General features: G+C 43.1%; 1 protein-coding gene across 1 annotated transcript in view; it reads left to right on the top strand.

The window, feature by feature from the left end:
* IKZF2 (IKAROS family zinc finger 2) overlaps positions 1 to 22,957 on the top strand; it is a 111,003-nt gene extending 88,046 nt beyond the window's left edge. The window contains exons 6-8 of the mRNA XM_051623172.1: positions 8,772 to 8,909; positions 16,163 to 16,306; positions 22,202 to 22,957. Coding sequence (XP_051479132.1) covers positions 8,772 to 8,909; positions 16,163 to 16,306; positions 22,202 to 22,926 — 1,007 coding nt within the window. The 3' untranslated portion in view covers positions 22,927 to 22,957. The remainder of the gene's footprint in view (positions 1 to 8,771; positions 8,910 to 16,162; positions 16,307 to 22,201) is intronic.
* The last annotated feature ends 1,621 nt before the right edge of the window (positions 22,958 to 24,578 follow it).

Below are 24,578 nucleotides of genomic sequence, written 5' to 3'. Positions count from 1 at the left end.
TTTGTCCAGCAGCATTCCTGATCTGCACCGAGGTACCCACACCCTTGCTGCTTGTGTGAGCTGTTCCTCTCTGCCTGCAGTCTGAGCTCATCTCCTGATGACTGGTGGATCTCCAGTCACCTCCTTAAATTCCTGCTGAGCCGTGGCATTGATGGGGAGCAGACAGGACAGGGCAGAGAAGAACAAAAGACTGACCTAAACTTGTTTCATTTTTCCTACTCGCCCTGTTGCTGGAGCAGAGTTATAACGAAGTGAAGCCAATGAGCCCATTTTGGAAGGTTGGTTGTTTGAAGCTATTAACACTCCACTTACCAAGTTCATATAATGTTAAAGGTCTGAAGTGGAGTGGAAAGTACAGGGCTGGTACCTACAGTTAAGGTTTAACCACCGTCTTAACCAGTTCCCACCCACATGCAGGTAGTGTGGAGGCTTTGCAGGGAGGAGGCTCCTTTCCAAAGTCACCTCTCGTATTTGTTGCAGGGCCTCTCCCTCTTTAAAAGTGAGTTGCCATAAACCTGGTTGCCTTTAAGAGATTTTGAAGCTAGCCAGGTGATAAAACTGCCACTTATTTCGTGGCCTTCCTGGTTTTGGTTAGTTTATCTTGCTGCCAGAGTGCTATTTAAACACAGGCCCTTCTTAATAGTATTTAACCATTTCGGAGTTGGTGTAAAATCCCTGGGAACCTCAGCAGTGCCAAGGCTGCCTGGAGGACTGGGACATGTTGTTGTGGGACAAGGACAGTGGACACAGGTCAGGAGCCTCACAGCACAAGTGCAGAACATTTCCACTTGGAATCTTCAAGTGTATATGGGGGGGAATCTGAAGGCTCCACTGACGTTTATGTCATCTCAATGAGTGTCAAGTGCCTTTTGACAGCTTTGAAGCTCTTATATTGAGGGAAATGATGATAAGCCAAGAGAAATTTATGAGAGCTTCTGTGTGGTGCAATGTATGTTTCTTGGGACAGGGAATTGGAGCAAGTAACCGTGAATTTTGTCTTTTTCAGAACTGAGTACAACAGTAGTGTCCTTATCTGTGTTTTCCTTGGCTGACTATTTTAAATTTATTTTCATTATTCCACATAGGTACATTTTCCTTTGTTTTTCACACATATGTAGATACAATGTACAAACCTACGTAGTGAACTATTTGTCTTCTGTGCTGCAAAGAAAGAAAATTAGGTTGGTGAGATTCTTGCCTTTCAGTTTTTAATTATGGAATGGGTGCTGCAAGTCTGTGGCAGGAGCTCTGCAAGTATCTGGATGATTAGGGAGATTTCAGAAATTCTGTGACTCTGCCAATGAACCAGGAGTTTGTTTGTTTGTTTAAACTGGCATAAAAAAGCCACCTACTTATTTATAACCCTTGTGGCAGATTGGAACGTTGTTTTATCTGTAAAATCCTGCAGATCAGTTAATAAATAAACACAATCTGATGAATCAGATGAAATAACGGAGCCACCAGTGGCTGCGAGATAAATCATAACACGCTACTAAAGCAAGAAAAGGCTGCAGGCAGAAGCATCTTGAAGGTACAAATAAGGGGCCCAACCCCTCAACTGTGGTACGTGAGCACCAGCATTTACTGGTTTACACTGGGTTCTGGCTGTGTGCTTTATAGATGGAGAAGGCACAGGTGCTTAAGGTTTCTCCTGACTAGTGTATTTGCTTGTACTCCCTGTGCGAGTGGTCTGTTGTTGTGATCCCTTCTAGCCAAAATGTAGCAGGGATGAAGACTTGGGGGTTTATGTATCATCTGGTGTTTAACACTTGTTGCCACAGAAGATGAAGGGAGGACTGAACTAAGTGCAGCCTTTCCCCACTAGCCACTTCTTTTACAATACTATAAACAACTGGCAGGTGGATGCAGGTGTCAAGCTGCTGTTTTGTGCCCTGGAGATATTTATAGGAAAGGCAGGCATGTCTAGAAAACAAAGGATGTGTGGGTGCAGTGTTTTGCCATTGTTTTACTGCATGCTGATGTACTACAAGTGCCTAGTGGTGTTTCACTGCTGGCTGTGTAGGACCACTCTAATAGTATGTGGTAGTTGCTGGCAGGAAGAATTTACCATTGCCTGCCATTGTGCAAAAAGGCAGGATAAGCTGTTTTTCATCTGCTGGGAGGCTCACAACATGTAGAACAGTCACATATATCAATAGGCAGTTGATAGTAATCTTTAGTAAGAGACACATGAGGCCATGAAGTGAGTCAAGTGCACTGTATCAAGCTCTAAGGCAAGAAAGTACTAGTTGCTTAATGGCATCTGGGTAGGCTTCCCCTGTTGTCATGCTGCATTTTGGTTTTTGAAGCTTTCCAGGTATCCAGAAACTTTTTTAAGCCTGGATCTAGCTTCATGGTCTCCTCTTCCTCATGATCTAGTGAACCTGTCCTTTACCATAGGACCTCACCAATCCTAATTCTTGGCCCAAAGCATGAGAATCTAGAAAGTGCTTGTCAAATGGAGACATCAAGGCTCCAAGAGGTCCAGAAATGTATCTGCGTTCCATGAAATGTACCCCAGGTATTGCTGCCTCTGCTTGGACTGGCAACCATTAAAAGATTTAGACCAAGTTTTCATAATAATGAGAGCTTTGTTTTTTTCTGAAAATCAGACTGCTTTAAGGTGTGGAGATACTTGACACTGAGTATCACAGGTCTGTGCGTTTGTGTGTTCAAGCAGCCTGGAGCCTTATTTTAGACATTTGCATCTTGTGGCCTCTGTGTGCAGGTTTCCTTGGACAATTCTGTGTGGGGCTTGCTGTCATTTCTGAACTCCAACTTGTAATGATCATTGGGTGTGCATGTGTAATCTGCCAGGCAAAAAATAATAAAAAAAAGGCAACAAATCCAAGAGCCCCCATGAATTTCAATGAACACATTTACAGTCATTAAGCACAGCAGCAAGATGCGGCGTCGGGGTGGGAGGTAGTTTCCTTTGCAAAGCTACGAGCTGCTCAGAGCCAGCATGGGCTCAGATCTCACTTGATATTTTTTTTGCGACTAATTTGTTCAGGGGTCTGTGGTTCTGTCAATATTTTTGTGCGTGAAGCTTTGAGTTAGGCAGCTCTGGAAGAGCCAAAGTGCACTAGTTAATTCCAGTAGCCCACCAGAGGGGCCGCGTGTTGCATCTCAGCAGCCTTGGCCCCCCCTGGCTCTGACCATTGCTTCCTTAGCTCAGGGAAGCTGGAGGTGGGAAGGACAGCAGCAGGTATTCTATCCACCTTTTTGTGACTATTGGACACTTTTTTTTTCTTTCCCCTGTGTGGTGCTAAATGTCACCAAGCTCAGGGGGCATTTTGCATTTCCCTGGGCTGACCACTTCACAGCCCGCAAGGACACCATGCCTGCAAATTGCCTCATATGCCAGTTTGGTGTTTTTTGGTCTATGATTTTCTTATTCCTGCTTGATCCTCTACACTATGCTATCTAGAATATCTCCTCCCACCCTTCAGTGTTCACTCCCCTATCTAATAAAATCACGGTGTATTATTAAGTCCTTAATTTCTCAGTGGAGAGATGGGCTGTATTTTTTCTGTGTCTACCTGCTTGTGTGCGCTTCACCAAATGAGCCTCTGTGCATCTTACAAAGTGCATGAATTAATTTACATGCTGTGAAGAAGGGAATTATTACCTTAATCATATGTATGAATAATTGAAGTACAGGAAATGGGAATAACTTGCCTGCAGTCACAAAATCTGTAGCGTAACTAAGAGTTGAACTCCGTGCTCCCTAGTCCCAACCTAGTGCCTTAATCATATTTTCTACCTCTGTGTTAAAACTGATCTTGCTGTAATAAGTCCCATCCCAGGCAAAAGGCTCCTTTGTAGTTGGCACCGTGTAGTGGCAGAACAGCTCCCCTCTCCCAGGCAGCTTCCAGTTTTTAGGGAAGAAAGAAGATAAAATGAATCGATACTGGTTATGATCGTGACAGTGAAATCTGCTGCCTCACTGAGTGAGGTGTCTCAGCTCCAAAGAACAGTTTAACTTCTTTGCTGGTCCTTCAGAAATGTTCAGTTGGAGAGTACTGGGGTTTCCTCCAGCCATGGGGTGCTGGAGGCTTAGGGGGAGTTCAGATTTGACAGAAATAAGTGGCATTCGGTGAGCTGCACTCAGAGGAACTTCCCCAAGCTGGAAGCAGCTACATCAAGTGGCCACTTAGTTCAGAAATCTTGGCTGGCTTCCCTTCCAAGGCCCAGGTGGGGTGATAATACACAAATAATAAAAGTCTGATACCAAAGCGGAGTGCAAAGTCTCTAGTCCCTGCATTGGGCGGGCATAGCAATGCCCTTTCCTGTCCAAGCTGCTCCTGGTGGCTGCTGAGTTGTTGCTGGGACTCGGGACACGGGCAGGTGGACGGGAAGGAGCTGTGCTCGGCGCCACTGCAGAGGACAATGTGGTACTAGCAACAGGGAAATGCGGGAGGAGTTGATCCTGACTGCTGAAATGGGGTGCATGTTTTGTCGTTGGTCTCTGTGGAGGCAGGATTTTAGCTCAGCCAAGTGTGTTGTTGCTGTTAACCTCTTCTGTAGGCCTTTCTCATGTTATCTGCTTATGGCAAAGTATTACCTGGGATGCCTTGTTACTTCCCTTTGACTTACTTTATATTCAGCTATGCACTCCCCTCTCTTCTGAGAAGAAAACGCTGTGCGAATGCCTTAAGGGCTCTTTCTCTTTCCCTGACCTTTTTTTATGACTTTAAAGAAGCTTCCCCACGTCTGAGTCTGCTTTCTGTCTTGAATATTGACCTTAGAGTTACACCATCTTATTGTCGCTGCACGCAGACTTCTCAGCTATCAAAGTTCACCCACAGGACTCCAAGTAAACTCAGAAAGACCTTGCCTTTTGTGTTCTCCTCCTTTAGCTTCCTCCCTTGACATGAGCCTTTTAATTTCCCAATCAAACTCTGTGAATTTTGGCGAGTGATTTACCCATTTCATGGTAAAAAGCGGATCAAATTTAAATGACTTTTTCACGGTGACTGTCACAATATTTTCCATTTGAGGCTGAGACTCCACTGTGGGTTTTCTGTGCCACGTTGTTATATACGTGAACCTGAGCTTAAACAGGTGGAAATTCTGATGTTTCCGTTAGAAATACAAAGTGGTTTTTTACCTTGTTCAAGCTTTTGCTATTCCGTAGGTATGGCCACTGGGTTTTGCCCAGTGCCCTGGTCTTTCCCAGTTCAACAGCAGATGGAAGATTTATCAAGGTTTTGGGCTTGTTTGCTTTCACTGTGTTGTCGTTTCTATGAGAATGAGAGATGGTAATTTTTTATCTGATTGCTTACCCTGAAAAGGCCATAAAGGAATAATTACCCCAAACCAGAGATTTTCAAACTGCTTGGCTTGGTTGCCACTAGTATTGGCAGAGGTGGTTGTGCACGATGCTGGATGTTGTGTCCCACTACCATCATCTTCAGTGAGGACCTCAGAGGAGGCAACTTCATAGCAAGCTGAGCCAAGTGGAGATGGCTCTGTGATGGAAAGAGCTGCCTTCAGTGGGGGCTCGGAGAGGGTTTTGTTAGAGTAGAGCAGTGTTGGACTCTTTGCCTTCAGTCTTTGGTCTACAGACCAAGATTGCTCATGCTCAGTAGTAGTGCAAGCCACATGTTTTGGGGGCAAATATTTATTATGAAGTCTGTTTGACTCTATAGTGTTTGACAAAGGCTGAAATTTCTCTCGGCAGTCATGAGGTTTCAGACAGTGGTTGATTATGTGGAACAAAATGTGTTGTTGGGGAGATCACCGGAACTGAATGATTTTATGCCCTTTTACAGCTCTCTGTTGGGTAATAAGGAATACGGAAAAATGTACGCCCACTGGTAACGTTCACGTCCACAAGTATATATGTATGTATATTTTGTCATGAGTTACTTTGAGACTACGAGGGGAAATCTGGAGCTATTTCAATGAGTTGACATTTGTCACAACGACGAGGTTTCTAAAACCCAGAGTGTAATTGCTACCTTGGTTAGCTGCACCTCTTAGCAAAAGGGCTGGGAGAACGGCTGGTGACGCAAGGCGCTGCTATCGGGAGCGATTCCACTGTGGTTTGACCTGATCAATGGTGCTGCTACCCATGTCACGGGCACTTTGCATAATGGTGCAGCATAAATCAGATTTTACACGTGTGGGGCTGTGATGTGATTGCATCTGTAGAAGAGAGGAGACAGAATTTGGAAATAAACCCAAGGGGGTTGTATTCAATTCTCCTGAACTAGAGCTCACAAACTTGGTTCTTTATGATTGTGTCTGAGCAGCTTCCAGTTGTGTATTAGGCAACATGACTAACATTTGTCACATGTTGTTTGTTCTCTTATTTTCTCCCCAGAGGAAAGAGCATGTGTGCTGGAGTATTGCTTTCCTTGGGGAGTTACATTCCTCAAATCCCATATTGCATGTAGAAGTGGTGCCTTTATCATTACCTTGTATCGTCTCTGTGAACCTGGAAATTGGATGGGATTTGGATAGCTGAACGTTGGTGGAAAAGCTCAGCCTTGCCTGTGTGAAGTTTGTGGAATTGTTGCAATGCAGGGAGCAACCATTTAAAGAGGTGTAACGCCAACATATTTTAGATGGTTGAATCATTTTTTTTTGTACTGCAAGCTTGTAGGGGAATATGTTTCTTTGTGCTTAACCATAATGTATTTAATTGTAGCTGAAAGCAATCAACCCTTTCCCTTGCATCTTACAGCTGATATAAGTTGCTTGATAACCTGATGTAGCCAAACCAGGTGGGCTATTTCAGCCCTGCTTCAACTTGGTTAACTGAATCCCTTCAATTGCACTGGATTTTTTTTTTATGAGACACCAAGCTGGTTTCTAATAGAGGCATCAGACTGACAGGTGTTGATGCCATCTAGGTGCATGATGAAGCATTGTAATGGGGATGATAAAAGTCTTTCCCTCCTAGGGAGCTGTCAGTGTCTTTTCCTAAAGGTGCTTCCAGAATGAGATAGTTGGTTCAAGTTTAAGGGCTGAGAGGCTCGATCCAGATCATTCATGTCCAGGGCAATTACTGTGGGAATGATAATGAGCCTCAGACTTGGCCTCCAGTGAGATTCCCAGTACCAATGCCAGCTGTGGCAACAGCATAAACTAGTGAGCAAAATAAAATAAAGACCATAGCAACTGTTTGAGGACATACTTCACAGGGGATAAGCCCTATCTTTAAATAAAGAGAAGTTCACGGTTCAGACACTTATTAAAAGAACCTTTCTTTCCCCCCAGTGGAAGACCTGGTTGTGTCACTGAACTGCACACACAAACACACTTTTTGAGAAAAACAAACTTTCTGCAAGCATGTTCTTTTTACCAAGTCCCTTTTTTTTTCCTCTGAGACAAAAACAGTTGAAAATGTTCTACCGCCTCTGATACCGGAGGCTCAGGTTTTATCTCCCATCATAAAGGTGACGTGGGGCACACCCAGATGCCCACGTAGGAGGCCCCAGAGAATTTCCCTGGCTCTGGGTCTTTGATGTTTGGGGCTTCAGCCCCAACACAAGGAGTTCTCTGTGCAGCTTCTTGTTGGCCATGGGGCTCCTCCCTGCAGTCTCCCCTGCATTTTCCTATCCCAGTGGTGACGGTGCATTTTGGCTGCAATTAGTACAGCTTCAATTTCATCAAGTGTGAGTGATCGTGGAAAGCTTTCAATATTGGGACAAACCCAATAGAAACACGTATATTATCCAACAGAGGATGTCCTCCATTTCTTTGGCCAGAAGCTGAAAGTCTTACCTAAGACTTTCAAAACTCTGGAAGAAGTTTGACCTTCCCCATCCCTCAGCCAGCTCTGAAAATCGCAGCTGGTGGGGTTTTACTAGACTTGCAGTACTGGCTTAATAGCTCTTTAGTTATTAGAGAATAAACGTTCATGTTTTACAAGCCTAAATTATATTAAAAACCTTTATTAGCATGGCTTGGCAAAATACACTTCTGGCTGGCTTTCTGGCCTTGGGTTAGGCCATTCTTGTGGTTTCTTAATGACATGCTACGAAAAGGATATACTTGATGAGAATCTAGTGCCAAGTTTTGCATGTACTGAGAGGCATTTGCCATTAGTTCATAATGCTGCCAAGTGAAAAAATTAAAACCTGGGGTTATACCTTGTGTTCATCCAGCTTAATTTTAATTCTATGTGGTCCTTTGTGTTTTTTTAAATATGTATTTATATAGATTGTCATGCTCTCTGGGTATTAATGGTGGCAGCTCAGTTCTGGTACGTAACGGTGCCATTAGCAAAGTTACTTTCTGTTGTCTTTTATTTTCCAACCAGCCCTTAGTAATTCTGACCAAGTTGTCTCAAGAAAGGAAGAACTCCTCTGGGCCACGTCATGGGTTTCCCTGTGGTCGGGAGCAGAATTAGGCCACTGGGGCAGCCCAGTTTTGCAAAGGCAACTATTCCTACCACAGGCAAAAATGTCTCAGAAGTTTCTTTCCCACGAGACTGGGTGACACGCTGGCAGGGCTGGGGTGTGATTCAGCTGTTTGACTTGTTTGCCCCCCTCTTGTCAACTGTTTATTTGCTTTGCCTCTTTTTTTCCTTCTGCTGATGCTTTGCATTTGTGTGAGAAACGGATGGGGCCGAGGACCCGGCGGGTGGGAGGAGGTGTGTGTGTGTGTGGTGGCAAAACGGGGCTGGGAAAAAGGCCTGGGACTCCAGTAACCTTTCTCAGGTGCCTTTCCATTGTCAAGGGTTGTTGGTTGCCAAGGTGTGATAGCATGAAGCGGGCTGCAGTGGATCTGACCTGATGCTGTTGTTCTTTTGGCAGTGGGGAAGCCTCACAAGTGCAACTACTGCGGCCGGAGCTACAAGCAGCGCAGTTCGCTGGAGGAGCACAAGGAACGCTGCCACAACTATCTGCAGAATGTCAGTATGGAGGCTGCTGGGCAGGTCATGAGTCACCATGGTGGGTGGAAACCTCTTTGAGGTCTCCTGGACTTGGAGCATCTCTTGCGGGGTTGTGTTTTGTTGTGTGTTGTGTTTTTTTTCCATCTGTTTCTTCCTTCCTTTCAGCTTTGCATCACTTCCACCTTATACGTGGCTTACGCTGAGATAGGCAGGAGGAGGCAAGATGGGCAAAAATCCTCCCTCACTTTCTCCAGTTCCATTGCACTGAGTTTGCTGATTATTTTTTGAAGTCAGTGCCTAACTTTTCAGTATGTATAAATATGCAGACATGAAAATAAAACAGTCAGCTGTGCAAACTTACCCTAAAAAGTAACTAAGCCACATAGAAGATGTAGGATCCCCCTCCCCTTCCTTTCTGCTAGCAACTGATAAGAGATACAGATGGTGGAGGTGTTCAGAAGTCATTATTTCTACTCCCTGTAATATTATCTTATATTCCAAAACAAGAGAGGGGATAGATATAAAAATCTTCAGAGCAGAATGGAATTAACCAGTGTTGATGAAAGTCATTGTAACAAAAAAATAATGTTTATATGCATTTAAATGTGCTAGTGTTAATATGTTAACTAACACTGCATGTGTTAATGTACATAAAGGCTGAAAATTGCCAAAAAGATTGTTGAAAGCAAGAAATGTCAAACTCCATGAATTTGTTATAAAAAAGACTTCTGTAGCTATTAGTAGGGATAGTGAGCAGAATGTCTCAGACTGCAGGGTTGTAGGCTTATCTGAATCCTAAGTGGTAGCTGTCTAAAAATTGTTCTCATTTCATTCAAAATTAGAGTTTTGGAAACTGTTCTACAACTGAACATTTTTTAACTTTAAAAAGTTGTCTTTAGGTGCTTGGTACTTGAAGTATTTAAGATTTTTTACTGATCAGAAAATGTAAAAATCGTACATTTTACATTTTGCTTAAAAATTACCTTGTGCCTAAGAATACCAAAAAGTTAGATGGTAGGTAAATGAGAAGGCAAAATAATATTTCCTCTTTTTTTTCCTTTTTCATATTTTGCTTGTCATTGTTGAGTGGAGTCATGTGGCTTCATTTGGAAGCTAATGATGTAAAAGTTCTGAAAGGTCCCTTCTAAAAACCTATAAATGCAAGCTGAAATGAAAAATATTCAGCATTTCTAGTAGGGGTTATTCTTTGGCAAAAGAACATCACCAGAATATTTTAAGGAGTACTTTTCACTGAACAATGTAATCCTATAAAGGCATTCATAGAAACTGTAGTATTACCTAAAAAGGTTGGACCTGATGATCCTTGAGGTCCCTTCCAACCTGGCACTCTGTGATCCTATGATTTAAAAAGTATTTAGTAGACATTGCCAAAATGTTCATGCAGCTCTACTAAGTTATTGCTGTCTTTGCAGTCACCCTGGGGACTAAAGTGAACCTTTAAAATGGAATTGATGACTTGAAAGATGTTTCAGTTAGTGATTATCTGCTCTGGGCCTGACTTGATGTTGGTAGAAGTCAGTGGAGAGACTGATTTCAGGGCTTTGCTCTTTGCAGGTCCCTGTTGTGTTCTTGGTCTGTTGGATGGAGCACTTAGTTGACAGGAGGGTTTTAATCACCAACTCCATTCCCAATAAAATAGATACCCTTCACTCTACAAGGGTGTGCCTGTCTTATTAACCAGCTGGGTGATGATTTCAGACAGCCTTTCCTTAGGGAAAGAACAGTAGGCTGATAGAGTTATGGCAGGCAGGATGTTTCAGGGCTCACGTTGTGGAGCATCTCCCCAAATTCCACTCAGCTCTGAGTTTATTATTGATTTGTTTATGAAAATTGTGTTTACTCTTGTTGATGGGTGTACTTGGGAGGAAATCTAAAGCTTTAATGCTGTAACAAGAAGGGTGAGTCCTTAACCTTGTCTACCAAAGAAGCTGGAATTGTTGACCTTGCATTGATTTTTCTACCAACTGCAGTTCTCTAACAGTGCAACCCCTGTGTGTACAGTTCTTTTATTTACAGCCTGACTGACTTTGCTTGGGCTTAAAAGTAGAAATAACCATGAAGCCACTTCACTTTTCTCAAGAAAATTGGCTTAAACCAGCACTTTGAATTCAACTAGTGCCTCTTTCTCCTCTGGGCAACTATGTCTAAATCTCCCCTGGTGAATGTTTAAGGGGATGTTTGATCCCCTGTCTCTCTTTAGCTGTTGAGTAAGGGCACAGGGAGGACAGGCAGCAATTCAGTTGGGACCAGGAATAAATCTTTAAATAAATCACTCCCACTCGTGAAGCTCCGTGTGGGAGTGAGGGTCATGAGCACCAACTTGTACAGGTCTGCAGCAAAATCCTTTCTCCTAGAACTACAGAGGCACTAACCCTGGAAAATGAAATCCTCTCCTTCTCTCTCATGTCAGACATGGAAAGGAGATTCCTGAGGATGAGTGAGTTTATGCTTCAGAGATTTCAATCTGGGGTTTATTTTGCATCACATTGGGATTAAATTTTTATTACTCACTTTCCCAATGTTTTTTTTTTTAAGTATTTTGTTCTTGCTGAGTGTTTTGAAGTCTCTGAATGGGTTCTAGTGTGACTGCTGGTCACTATATCATCATCATGCACAGAACAGGTAGAGGTGGGGATTTTCTTATCCCTCTTGGCATCCTCTTTTGAGGCTGCAGGCGGCTGTGCTGGGTCTCAACCAATATGGCCAATGTTTAACCTCAGTCTAAATGATTTCTGCAGGGATGAATTGTTCCAGAAAACTGGAGGCAGCCCCTAGAGAGTGTGGATTTTTTCCAAGCATTGTGCTCAAGCTGATCAGTTTATAGGCATACTACAGACAACTACTTGGTGCTTTTGCCATGGCCTGATGAGGCCTTGAATTTCAATTATCATTGTCTTGCAGATGGCTAGATCACCTGACAAAAGCCACGAGGGGAAGTGAGAGGAGGGGAAGAAGGGCTAGTTTCCATGTGTGGGTAGGAATGTACAAGTCTCTGGGCCTCTCTCCATCTTCTCACAGGGTGCCAGCTGCTTGCTGAGCTGCCCCTGCTTGTGGCTAGGTCTGGTCCCCTGCTCAGCACGATGGCTGCTGCAAGAGACCTCCCATGACTTTGTTGCTGGCAATTTTCAGCTAAGTGAAGCTGGCTCTGAAGGTAGAAATTAGTGACAAAAGTGACAACCTCTAAATTCCAAGAGAATTATTTTTACAGGAATGAACAGGGAGAAGTTTTCAATGCCAGCTGTGGTTTACGCCCAGTTATGTGTTCTTCTTCATCTCCACCAAGCAAGAAGTCCAGGGAAATTCTTGGAGTGGAATGGAGAGGGATACTCTCTTTAGGAGAAGGAGAAAGAAGCCCTAGGCTGTGCTAGGCTCAAAGGCCAGCTCCACATAAAACACACAATGGCCTTGTGTCCTTCCCTCTTACATGGTTGCTTAAAACATCGTTAAAATGCTGGTCCCACAGGAGACTTCCCACCAGGGTCCATGGGAATATTTCCTGTCATTTCTCTGCACACACACACTTCTTTTAAATAGCAATCTTGTGAGCTTAGGAAAGGAAATTGAGGTTGATGGAGTAATACTAATTTATACCAGCTGAAACTTAGCCCAGTGCCTGTTGTCTGCACACAAAAGTATTTATCAGCAAATTACACCCTGGGTAATTTTTATACTTCTGCTTTTTTCCCCCCTATTCTTTCCTCAATGGAATAGCATAAACGTTTTGAACAGTCTGTGTGGTTTCTTACAAATTAAGAAGCAAAAGCTAACAGGTAGTCACTCAGAGCACTAAGATCCAAAGGCCAGTGCCTTCAGGAAAATAAGGCCACTGTTCTGAAGACCATCCAGGTTTGTGTATTGAGAGTATGGGCTTAAAAACAACATTTGGTGTTAACTGCAATTGAGGACTTGAACAGTGTCAGAGAAGCTGAAGATTTGCATGGGCAGCCCAGGACTGCACCCTGGCAGCCAATTAAGGACATCCCTGAACAGAAATGTGCTCAAGTGTGGGCTTTTCATGGACTAGACACTTGGTTTGTAGAATAAAAAAGCCTTCCAGAGCTGAGACTGTCAGTTCACAGCATAAGATGAGTTGCTGGATCAAAGGTAGTTATGATGTGTCAGCTGTTCTTCAGTAGCTCCCACTACTAAGGTAATGAAGTACAATGAAATACAGCCAAAAATGGAATGAGTTTTACTGCAGAGTGAATGTGCACACATGAGCTCCTACCACAGAGCAGCTGATCTGTGCTGTTGGTTGTGTGGGATTGGTTTGGTTTTCCCCTTTTGTCATTTCTCTTTCCTCAAAAAGATGGTACAGGCTGGGCTTTTTTTCCCTTATGTTTAGAGTTTTAAAAATTGAAATGAAAATCAGTAGACCTAGAAATGACAATATGATTTTTAGCTCTTTGGGTTTTTAAAAATCTGACATCTCACCTGTTGGGTCCAGTTTTGCATGTAATTTATATTGTCTCAGAAACGGGGCTGTTTCCATCTCTCCCTTCTCCCAGGAAATCTACATAACAAAACAGATTCTGGTCACTTATTCCCTTCATAACACCAATACTGGTGTGATGTAGTGATTCTGTTGCAAAAGAGCCTTGCCCTGGATTACAGAATTGAGTTCTGAGGTGGGAAAAAAAAAGTGCTTGCAGCATGAAAGACAGAAAAGAAAATGCTTTTATTGGTGAGGAGACCAAGCAGAATTTTTGCCTGACTTAGAGAGGAGCAGATGTCTTTTTTAGCACTACTCATGGAAGAAATGTTTCAGATTCCATCTAGGAAATTTTACACGCGTATGCCCAACAGTAGAATCATTTAATTATTACTTCATTGTTTCAAGACATACAAATGTCACTACATTTGGGGCTTTATCAGATGGCTGTGAAAGAAATCAGGAGGTTTTCAATGGATATGGTAAGCAAGTGTACTCCAATGAAGCCAGCATACCTTTAGGAAATCTTCCCGGGAGGGATTTAGAGCCCTCTGCACCTCCTGAGGTCCACACCCCCAGCCTGGTGTCACTGCCATGCAAACCTGGCCCGTGACCATGAGGACAGGTATTGCCACTGGGCAGGGCTCTGGGGTTCTGCATAGAGCCCGTGTATGTGCATGCACTGATTTTTGGTGAGCCAAGAGGACAGTCAGATGGCAGTTCCCAGTGAAAATCAACAGATAGAATCTTCCCTTTCTTCTAAAATCACATTGGTAAATACTTGAGTAGAACTAGTGCACTGGACCATGCATGGCATTGAAATAACCTTGAAAAATTTAGCCCTAGCTATTAAAGTATTCCAGACCTCCCAGTCTGCACTGGGCATTAATTAGGTCACTGGAACACTGCATCCCATTTTGTTGCAACATGAGATTAATTTCATATTTATGCTTTTTTCTTCCTCTCTCTCACTAATGCCAGCAGGACTGCCTTGTAAATGAGAAGCCATTGTGTTTCTCAGGGGGAGCATCCTGTACAAATAAAAAAGCAGCAGAGTAAATCATTTTACAGCATATGGTAGAGCCTGAGCCTCAAAGTGCTCAGCTTTCCTTAGCAGCAGAGGCACAAATGGAATCAAATGAATAAATTGCCATGTTTTCTTACTATGAATGTCTGAATTGAGAAGTTCACCTGAGCAGTCACTCTGTTTTGGAATTGTCTGGTATTTGCTTTTCCTTACTAGAAAGAAGGCAAAGAAGAGGCTTTTATCACCCCATTTTTTGTGTGTCATATGCTAGCAAATAGCTGCACGTTTAAGACCAGGGGAGTGATTATTCCATATTAGGATCCTGAAGGTAGAAGCAAGTAGGCTGGTGGTGTTCATGTAAGGCACAGGCTCAGGAGGAGGTATCTGTGACATGAGAGGCTGCTGTGCTGAGAGACCAGAGGAGGACTAGCAGAAGACATAGCAGAAGACATGGGCTTCAGTCCTTTTCTACCACCTCTGCAGTACCCCCCATGACTTCTCTGGAATGTTGATCTAATGGAGAGATTGCAATGGGTTGCTCATAGTTGACAAACTGTAGGAACCCTTGGTAAGGTCATCCCAGGTTGTTTCTCTGCCATCCATTTTTCTCCTCAACAAAATTTTTACCCCTCAGAGCACAGACTAATGGCTGATCCTTCTCAGGTTTCTCTTCCTACATGATGATGATGATGAATGCAGGATTATTAGGCCATATATGAAATTCATGGCAGCAGAGCAGTGGGAAGAGCTACACGTGGAATCAGGCTTTTGACATAGATTGCAAACGACTCTGATTCTCTGGGCCTGATCTGCAGCATGATATCACTGAGCCTTCCTGGAGTTTATAAGAGGATGCTCAACAGAAACAGACCACTCTGTATGTATTTAGTGCCATAAAACCCTGTGTGAGTTTGTAGCCACTCTGGTCAGTAGCCCAGGCAATTCATACACTTCTTGTGCTCTGGCACCTTATTCTCTAACCCAACAAGTGACCAAGAGTGGAAGGAGTCAAGACAGAAGGGGTCATTAATTGCCTTTTACTGTCTCAAGGGCAATGTATGAGCATTCCCCTACTGTAGTTAGCATGGGAATGCTCCCTGCTGAACCCAAAAAGTAGGAAGACAGAAAAGACTTGCCTTCACCTGCTATTAGGGATAAAATGCTAATTTAAAAAAATGATAGTTTCTGTGAGCAACTCTGGAGGGAATTTCCATATGAAGTTAATCCTGTAATTCTAGTGCAGCATGTGTTGATTTTACAGTCTCTTGTAAGAGAAAACAGGCTTTAACAAACAGATTCTTCATTCTGGAAGCCTTGGTCTTGGGGAGTGCTCAGCCAGGCCCAGGAAACACAAGTCATCAATGCCTTGTATGTTTTGTACTCCTTGAGATTAGTGTGGAAAGAAGAGCAGGACAGTAAGCGGGTCATGTAAGGGTGAAGCTGAGGGCATACACAAAGAATGGTAACAAAAAAGTTACGTGGGCAACAGGTCACCCTACTGAAGGGCAAGTAACAGCAAATGTGATCTACAGAATGGGTTTTCCCACGTGTTCCCTCCTCACTGCTGGTCTTGAATATCCAGAACAAAACAAGTCCTTCGATAAATGCTTCAAGTCGGGCTTCTGCTAAATAAGATAGTCCCAGGCAGAGGCCTGTTGTGAACGTGGCTGTGCTACAGGGTGAATTCTGTCCTGATGCCCAGTGTGTTCTTGCACCTTGCTTGGTTGATTTTGTGTTGCACTTGTTGCTCAGTCAGCAGGGCTCAAATGATTTGTGTTCTCTGTGAAGTGTAGACCAGACCTGTCTGATGCGATTTTTTGGTTTCATGTAGTACCTCCTATGGAAGATTGTAAGGAACAAGAGCCTGTGATGGACAACAATATTTCTCTGGTGCCTTTTGAGAGACCTGCTGTTATAGAGAAGCTGACGAGCAACATGGGAAAGCGTAAAAGCTCCACCCCACAGAAGTTTGTGGGTAAGCTTGAAATACGCCTTTTATTATTTTTAGTGCATAGGCACAGGTCACGTGTCATTTGTAACAGCCAAAAGAGCAAGCAGGGAAGTAATGCCCTCAGAACTGGGTTTTGATGGGGAGGGACAACAATGGAGATGGTTAAATCACAACGAGAAATCCTGAAAGTTAGGAATTTGACCAACCCAGAGAATGAAAAAATCAAGAATCATGTCGATTTTGAGCTTTTTACTGTGCCTCACGGCTGCTTTGTTGGGGTTTTTCTAAGCTTTTCTCTGGCCCATTGAGAATTAGACTGGTCATCTTTCCTTCTCCTTGCCCCAGCAAATAAATCTAAGATTCTCACATAGTTATCTGTCTCCATACATGTGTGTGTTTAAAAAAAAAACACAACACAAAACAAACCACAAAAAAACCTCACAAAACAACAAGTATGTCAAGAGTTGTAACTTGTATTAAATGCTCGAGAGCTGGCAACAACTGGTCTGATAATACCAGCAGGAGTAAATAAAATCACATCACTTCTCTTGGAAGAAGTGCTTGCTCCAATTGCAGCTTTCTGTACACAATGAAGTTAGTAACAGATGAATATAAACCAGCATTGGATGACTTCTGCTTACCAAATTTACAATCTGAGACCTAGAAATCATATCTTGCTTTGCATCTTGACATCTTAAAATTCTTCAGCTTGTAACAGGAAACAGTATGGGGAATTTTACTGGGTTTGAGCTGTAGCTTAAAGCTGCTTTTTCCTGCTCCTGAAGCTGTGCTAAACTTCTTAGGAGAGGAGCTGGGACAGAGAATGATTTGGTCTATATGCTGCTGGTCTCCAAAGTCATGTAATATTTGCTATCAATGCTTGCTCCCTGGAAAGAGAGTTATTGAGATTTTAAGGGTGTCATACACTCATTCTGAGGACTCTTAGCGAGAGAGGATCAGAGACTCCAAGCAATTAACACAGCCATTTAGAAAAGTCATTGCCCCTCAGGTAAATGCAGCTTCAGATGGATTTGTTCAATCACCACTGAAGGTGGTTTTAAGCTAACCCACATGGCTGTGAATAGCAGGGGGCTAGCAGCATGCAGCAGCTCACCTGGGGGGCACTGACACACTGACCGGGCTGCTCTCAGTCATCTGACCATACCCCAGCACCAGTGCTAAGCCAAGGTTAGGTCAGGAACAGCCCAACCCACACCAGGAAACTGGGAGGCATCAGTATTTCCTATATTGTTCCTAGTCCTTCTGAGATAACAGCTTAATTGTTAGACTGTTGTCTTGCAGAGTGGTCTGAAAGACATTACTGTATAGCTGATAAGAACTGGAGGGTTTATACTGTGATTTAATTTACTGCTGGGACAACAGTTAGGGTTGAAGAGGGTGGAAATGGGAGCCAGGTCCTCTCCTGAGAAGCCAGACACAGCTTTATGAGATGGTAAACATGGCCCCATCATAGCAGGTTTCCTCAGTTGTTGTCTTAGCAAGTGCTGTACGTTTTTTTCAGGCTGTGATCAGCAGTGAAATAGTTAACCATGCTGACACTTCCACTGGTGCATCTAGGCCTCAGAAACATGACAGCCTGAAAAGGAGGAAGGGCAGCTCACACCTCGCCCTCCTTCCCACCCCTTCAGCTCAGGTTGCCCACAGACTTGAACAGAACCCCTCAGAGGTCACCTTTGCAGGGGCTAGAGACTTTACCTGAGAGGGCTGGAGACCTGGTTCCCTTCTCTTCAATCCTGGTGTACCTGTGCCTGCTTTTAAAGCAGCACAGTCAGTGTGACCTCACAGCTGAATCAAGCTGCTTTTTGGATGGTATAAATGGAATCCAAATTTGGAAGGAGTAGAGAGTAGATTATGGTCTCTTTTTTTGTTGTCTTTTTTTTTCCAGACCAGAGGGTTCTTTTACTTGCCCACTCACATGCAATTGACTATATGTTGCTCTTGTCTTCCAAGGCAAATGAACTCACTGGAAATGCTTGCCTGAGCTATGCTGTAGCAGGCTATGCTACTTTCTTGTTAGATAAACCTGTTTGGTCTATAGGAGCAACAGATTGTTTTAGTATTCCATTTTTCTGGGGCTAGGAATTCGGGGTTTCATGGGAGCTGCTGTAGGGCAACAGTGCTATCTTTCACATTTATTGTATCTTATTTATTGTATCGTACTTTTCTGCCTTTTCTGACCTTTCATGGCATCACAGTGTTTGAACTGAGAACCAGCAGCCTCAGCTTTGCTACTATTATTTTTTTCACCATGACCTCACTTTTCTTTCTGTTTTGTCCTCAATGAAATATTATTCAACTCGATCAGGAAGAACTTGTAATGGTTCTCTAGCTTGCAGGAAATTTTCCTGTGCATACTGCAAGTGTGGCACCTGTCCAAAACAACTTAATGGTGTTTATGAGAAGGTCATGTAAGCAGAAGCTAAAACCTTTGCATGCTACATCTATCAATGCTTTACTGCTCTTTCTGATCAGCGATCTCCAAGGGACCTTGGTTATGGACCACAGTCTCTACTCTGGCTGAAGTTTCAGGAGGAAAGGAAGCAGCATTCAGCAAACAGAGTTAATTTCTGAGGGAGAGACTTGGTTATGTATCTGCTAGTGTGGCACTAGCATTACCAAACCTGTTGGAATAGTGGAGGCAGAAAATATAACCTGTGAGAGGCCAGAGTCTGAATACTTGTTGCCTCTCCTTCAATGAAGGGAGAAGCCAACACGAGTGAAATTGAAAGCAACCATCTTCAAGCTGTTCACACGAAGCGGATTCATGTATTTTCAGTCTGAATGTGGTGCTCGCTCCCACAGCCTGTCATGGAGTTCAAGAACTGGCAGGATACAAAAGGAGACACTTATGTGGCTTGCAATAAAGCCCATGGTTCTTATAGTGAGACTTTAAAATACACAAGCATCTCGGAAGAGATGAAAATCAACCTGCTTCCAAGTTAGAGTCAACTTCTAGTTTACGGGGGTCAGGAAGAAATTTACCTTCTGGTAAATTCTGTGACTGCTTTTTTCCAAGATTGCTTGCAGCTTTCTCCTAAGTGTCTGGCATTGCAGTTGCTTGAGATACTTTATGAGATGGACTGCAGGTATCACAGGGCACCAATGTCTGTGTGCTTGGATCTAGCTTCAGTTACCTGGTTAGAGGGGTTTTTTTGAATGTCATATGGTAAGATGACCACAGTGTGGAATGTTTCTTCTACTTGACTAATGTAGGGCAAGAATAAATAGAACTTGACGGTAATTTTGCATGAAAATTCAAAATTATTATCTGATTAAAGTACAGGTTTGGCTAAAGAGGAATTAAAATTGAGAAACATCTCAGGCTGGTTTGTTAATGTTTGGTTTTTCTTTTGAGCTCTGTGTCTTCTTACACCTTTTCCTCCTCATGTTGTCATTTACTTTACTTCATGTCATGCTCCATTTCTAAGACTCTAACATCTTTGGAACTGGTTCATCATTAAAGAAATTAATAATTCAGGTCACTGGCAATTTACAGTTTTCTCTGCTGTCTGTGGTGGAGTAACTAAATGTGGAAGATAAAAAGAAGCAAAATAAGGTTTGTGTCACTCATCCAAGTAGTCCCTAAAGGACGGGTGTTATTTCTTGATCTCTATAGCCTATAAAGGACTCACAGTGTGTTTGGTGGCTGGATCAGATCCAGTATTTTATTCAAACACAGGAATGATACAGGTGGCCAGAGCAAGTGACAGGGACCAATGGACTTCTCCATTTTCACTTGTTTCTTCCCACTGTGCCCAACACACCGTGTGCCTCCTGCAGCTCTCTAGTCCCACTTAAGCTCCACCTGGGAAGAAGCTGCTCCATTTCAAGTGAGGCTGGAGATCCTCCCTTTAAAAACTTGTCCATCCTATCAGTGGTAGGACAGCTGGACAGCCACCCTACCGTGGAAACACTGGAAAGAGGATGTTTGATAGCAAGAATCCTCCTTAGGTCGTGTAAGATTACAAAGGCCATCACTGTAGCACCGTTTCCATCTACCTTCCTTCCCTTTTTTTTCTCCAAATATCTCATGTGTAACAAAGGAATGATTTTCTACGTTGTGCTTTCTTGCAGCAAGCTACAAGAGTACCAGCTGGCTGTAGGGAAACATAGGGAGGTACATGAACATGGTGTCTAATCAGAAGCATGTAAACAGTTTTGCCTAAGAGAGCAGGAATATTCACGTGCTTCACTTCAGACTTGCATTTAATTACCTGCTAATCAGGGCTAAGTTCCCAACCAAAAGTGATGCGTCATCTCCAAGGGCAACTTGATTGTTCTATGGATAATGTAGAATTATTTCCTTCTTTATGCATCACTTTAAGATTAGCCACACTAAGTAGAATGAATTATTGCAGTCAAAAATAAAATGCTGAGTGATAGCTATGTTGAAATGTACTAATGCTGTTTGGAAGAGAATTGGGATTACAGTTCTGTCTCTTTCTTATGGTGGTTATACATTTTGTTCCAAGCAATTTTGGCAAAAGGTGATAGAAGGTTCTGGAGTTCTTGAATTCTTGGGTAGCCAAACCAATTGTATGCAGTGACTCCTTGAATTTATTAGCTTACACTACTGAGGAAAGGTCTGTGTTTATGTACTGAGCCAGTGAAAAGTAACAAAGACAACAGAAACCAAACAGAAGTATTTATCAGACTGTAAAATCACCTTAAAAGGTTTACTGTGAGCAACTAGCTAATGTTTGTGTGTGAGAACACGTTTACAACTTGTCTCTTACACATATAGTTACACATGTAGCCTTTTCTGTTTAAAAAGAAGAGTTGTTCCATGAACTTTCTTTGTACTTACGCTCTAAAACCATCACTGGAAAATGCTCCTGCTGAGCTGGGCCCTGGTGCTACTGGTGGTAAATTTGTCAACTTCAAAGGAGAGGGGTGATACACAGCACACTCCATGACTAGTGTAATTTACCAGCCTGTGGTTCTGGTTTTGCATATCTGTAATGACATTGATTTTTGAAAGGTTACAAGGATGTGAATTTGGATTCACATAGTGATGAAGGAACCAGCTTCATCATCATGATGTATTTCTTTATCCTGTGTCAGTGAAAGTTGCTTCTGCCTTTTACCAGATCAAACTAAGCTTGACACATGGTTTCTTTACTTAGTTTTCTTGCCTAAATAGACACTGAGGGGGGGCAGGAGGGTGTCTATTTCTCAGCCCAAAATCATGGGGACAGGTTTTGTTGTTTTTTTTTTTTTTTTGGGGGGGTTGAGGGGAGAACTACCAAGACAACACAGCCTGAGGGCAAGATGGGAGTTCAGCCCCCAGTGCTCCTGTTACTTGCTCCAGTCTGTGGCTGCATGCAGTCAATTTTATATTTTTCCTGTCCTTGAAGAGTTTAGACATTGTAGCACTAAAGGTACCACAGCAGCAGCCTCCTGTGCCTGTTCCTTGGGCTTCTCACTCTGCAGCCCTGTAATAAGGTATGGATGAGGCACCTCCAAGTGCAGGGGATGTGTGGTGCCACCTTCTTTAATTCTGGGAGTTTGTTTAATCATAACAAACTGGCAGAGCTTCATTGACCAGAGTGGTTTGATCCCATTTTCTAGCAGTTAATGTGTCTACTAACTTGGAGCACAGGCAGAGTCAGGTCCAGTGGAAGGTTTGGAATTGGTCTGGAGGTCGCTGCAGCCACGTGAGAGAAAAAAACAAAGCAAAAAGCAAGTTGTTGTCAAGGTTGCTGGTTTTACCCATCTCAGGACATTCAGGACATTAACTTAGTAGGAGGTCAGTAAACAAGGAGGCCAAAGTAACTTTGGACTCGAATGAATTTCACCCCAAGTCAGGGGTTTGCTGTCCCTCTCCCCACCCCTTTTACAGTGAAACCTTGGAGTGATTACATTGATTTTTCTCATTTGTTTGCTCTTGTCCCTTAGGTGAGAAGCTCATGAGATTTGCCTATCCAGATATTCCCTTTGATATGAACCTAACCTATGAGAAGGAGGCTGAGCTGATGCAGTCTCACATGATGGACCAAGCCATCAACAATGCAATCACCTACCTTGGAGCTGAGGCACTTCACCCTCTGATGCAGCACACACCAAGCACAATTGCAGAGGTGGCCCCAGTCATCAGCTCAGCTTACGCTCAGGTCTATCATCCCAACAGGATAGAGAGGCCCATCAGCAGGGAAACGCCTGACAGTCATGAGAACAACATGGATGGCCCCATCTCCCTCATCAGACCAAAGAGTCGAACCCAGGATAGAGAGGGCTCCCCCAGCAATAGCTGCCTGGATTCTACTGACTCAGAGAGCAGCCACGAAGACCGCCAGTCCTACCAAGGAAACTCTGCCTTAAATCCCAAGAGAAAGCCAAGCCCGGCTTATATGAAGGAGGACGCCAAGTCTTTGGATGTCACAAAAGCTTCTAAGGGCTCTTTAAAGGATATCTACAAGGTCATCAATGGAGAAGGGGAGCAAATTAGGGCTTTCAAGTGCGAGCACTGTCGCGTCCTTTTCCTGGACCATGTCATGTACACCATCCACATGGGCTGCCACGGCTACCGGGACCCGCTAGAGTGCAACATCTGTGGCTACCGAAGCCAGGACCGCTATGAGTTCTCGTCGCACATAGTCCGAGGGGAGCACACATTCCACTAGGCCTTCTCATCCAAAGGGGACTCGTATGAAGTAGAAGAACTGCACATGAAGAAATACTGCACTTACAATCCCACTTTTCCTCAGACATTGAGACGCCTATTTTGTTGTTGTTGCCGTTGTTGTTGTTGCCGTTGTTTAATTATTATTAACCTTTTTTTTTAATTTTAATATTTTTTTTTTTTGTGGACCCAACCTCATTTGCTCTGCCCAGCTTAAGAATGGAAAGAAGGAAGGGAAGGGATAAAAGAGGGGCTTGTTGTTGCTGTCACTTTTTGGTGAGTGACCCATCTTGCTTTCTGTGGGAACTGAAGGTCAGTCCATACCTGTCTCCATCAGCTGTACGTCGTGTCTGGTTTTGGGATATCACTCAACCCTGCTAGGTGCTTTGAAGTCCTGACTCGATGCCACTCATTGATAATTTCAGACAAAGAGGTAGAAACATTTCAGAGGAGAGAGCTGTAGATAGGGGGGGTGGGTTTCAGTGGCTGGAGGGGGGAGGGAGGAACTTTATTCTGCAGCATGAACAACAATTTTCAAAGCAAAACCGTGTTAGGAGCATGAATCAAAGTTGATATTCTTGTCCAAATTACTTTCTAGGGTGAGCTGTTTTTCTGGGTTCAGTGTGTATTGCCCCTCTAGAACATAAAGAAAAGAAAAAATAGAGGAAAAAAATGAAGTAAAAAAAAGAAAAGAAGAAAAAAAAAGAAATGTATGTCTTAACACTGTACCACATGACAGCAGTTTAGTTTCATAAGTCTGAGGGCCTTCTGTGGTAAGTCTGAGGCTGTGTGTTTTTATTTTCCTTGACTTATGAAGCACCTTTTTTAGAATGGTTGATTTGCTGTTACTCCATGCCTATGTGTTGACTCACTGGCTTCTTAGAGACCCTTGGGAGCCTTACTTATTTAGTTGCACCCTATGTTTTAAGAAATAGCATTTAGAAATAACATTTAAACTTGCTTCTAGGACAGTAAGTGGCCTGGGAGTGGGTGAGAGTCTCTGAGTTCACTCAAGAGGCTCTGCTGCTCTTCTGAAATAATTTTGTTTTAAAATTATGGATTTTAAAATGACAAAAGTTACTAGTAGCAAAGTGTTCTTTAAATATAATTATGTATCTATATATACCAATGTAAGTACTTTCTCCTATTATCACAGTGTTAACCTCTTGGCAACAGCCTAAACTAAGCCTTGCAGCTGGAAAAATGGGAGGAGCCAGGTCCTCAGCCAGCATTAATCCTCTTAGCTCCATTGAATTGAATGGAACTGCCCCAACTACTTCAGCTGCATCAGGATCCAAGCCTTGACCATTTTTTCCCTCATTGATGTCTTATTTCTTAATTTGCTGAACCCAGGGACTTCCTTTTGTTTTTAAGACATTATTTCTGCTTTGATTTAGGGGTGGAAGTGTTTGCAGATGTTGCTGGATAGCCGTCGCTCTCAGAGAGCACAGAAGCCCTGAAAATGAACAGATCAGAAATGACCTTCCTGACTTCTTTAGAAAGGAGATGCAGGTGCTGTGCTTTGGTTTAGATTGGCCAATTTCACTTTTATTCCTTATGTATTAACTTCAGTCTAGGGAAACAAACTCCAGAGCAAGTCCTTGAACTACAGAGCGGACAAGAGAAAAAAAAAACAAACCAACAAACACTCAT

This window comes from Apus apus, chromosome 6 (genome assembly GCF_020740795.1).
Source record: "Apus apus isolate bApuApu2 chromosome 6, bApuApu2.pri.cur, whole genome shotgun sequence".
Lineage (NCBI taxonomy): Eukaryota > Metazoa > Chordata > Aves > Apodiformes > Apodidae > Apus > Apus apus.
Note: the sequence above shows the minus strand (reverse complement) of the source record. Positions and strands in the feature narration are given on the sequence as shown.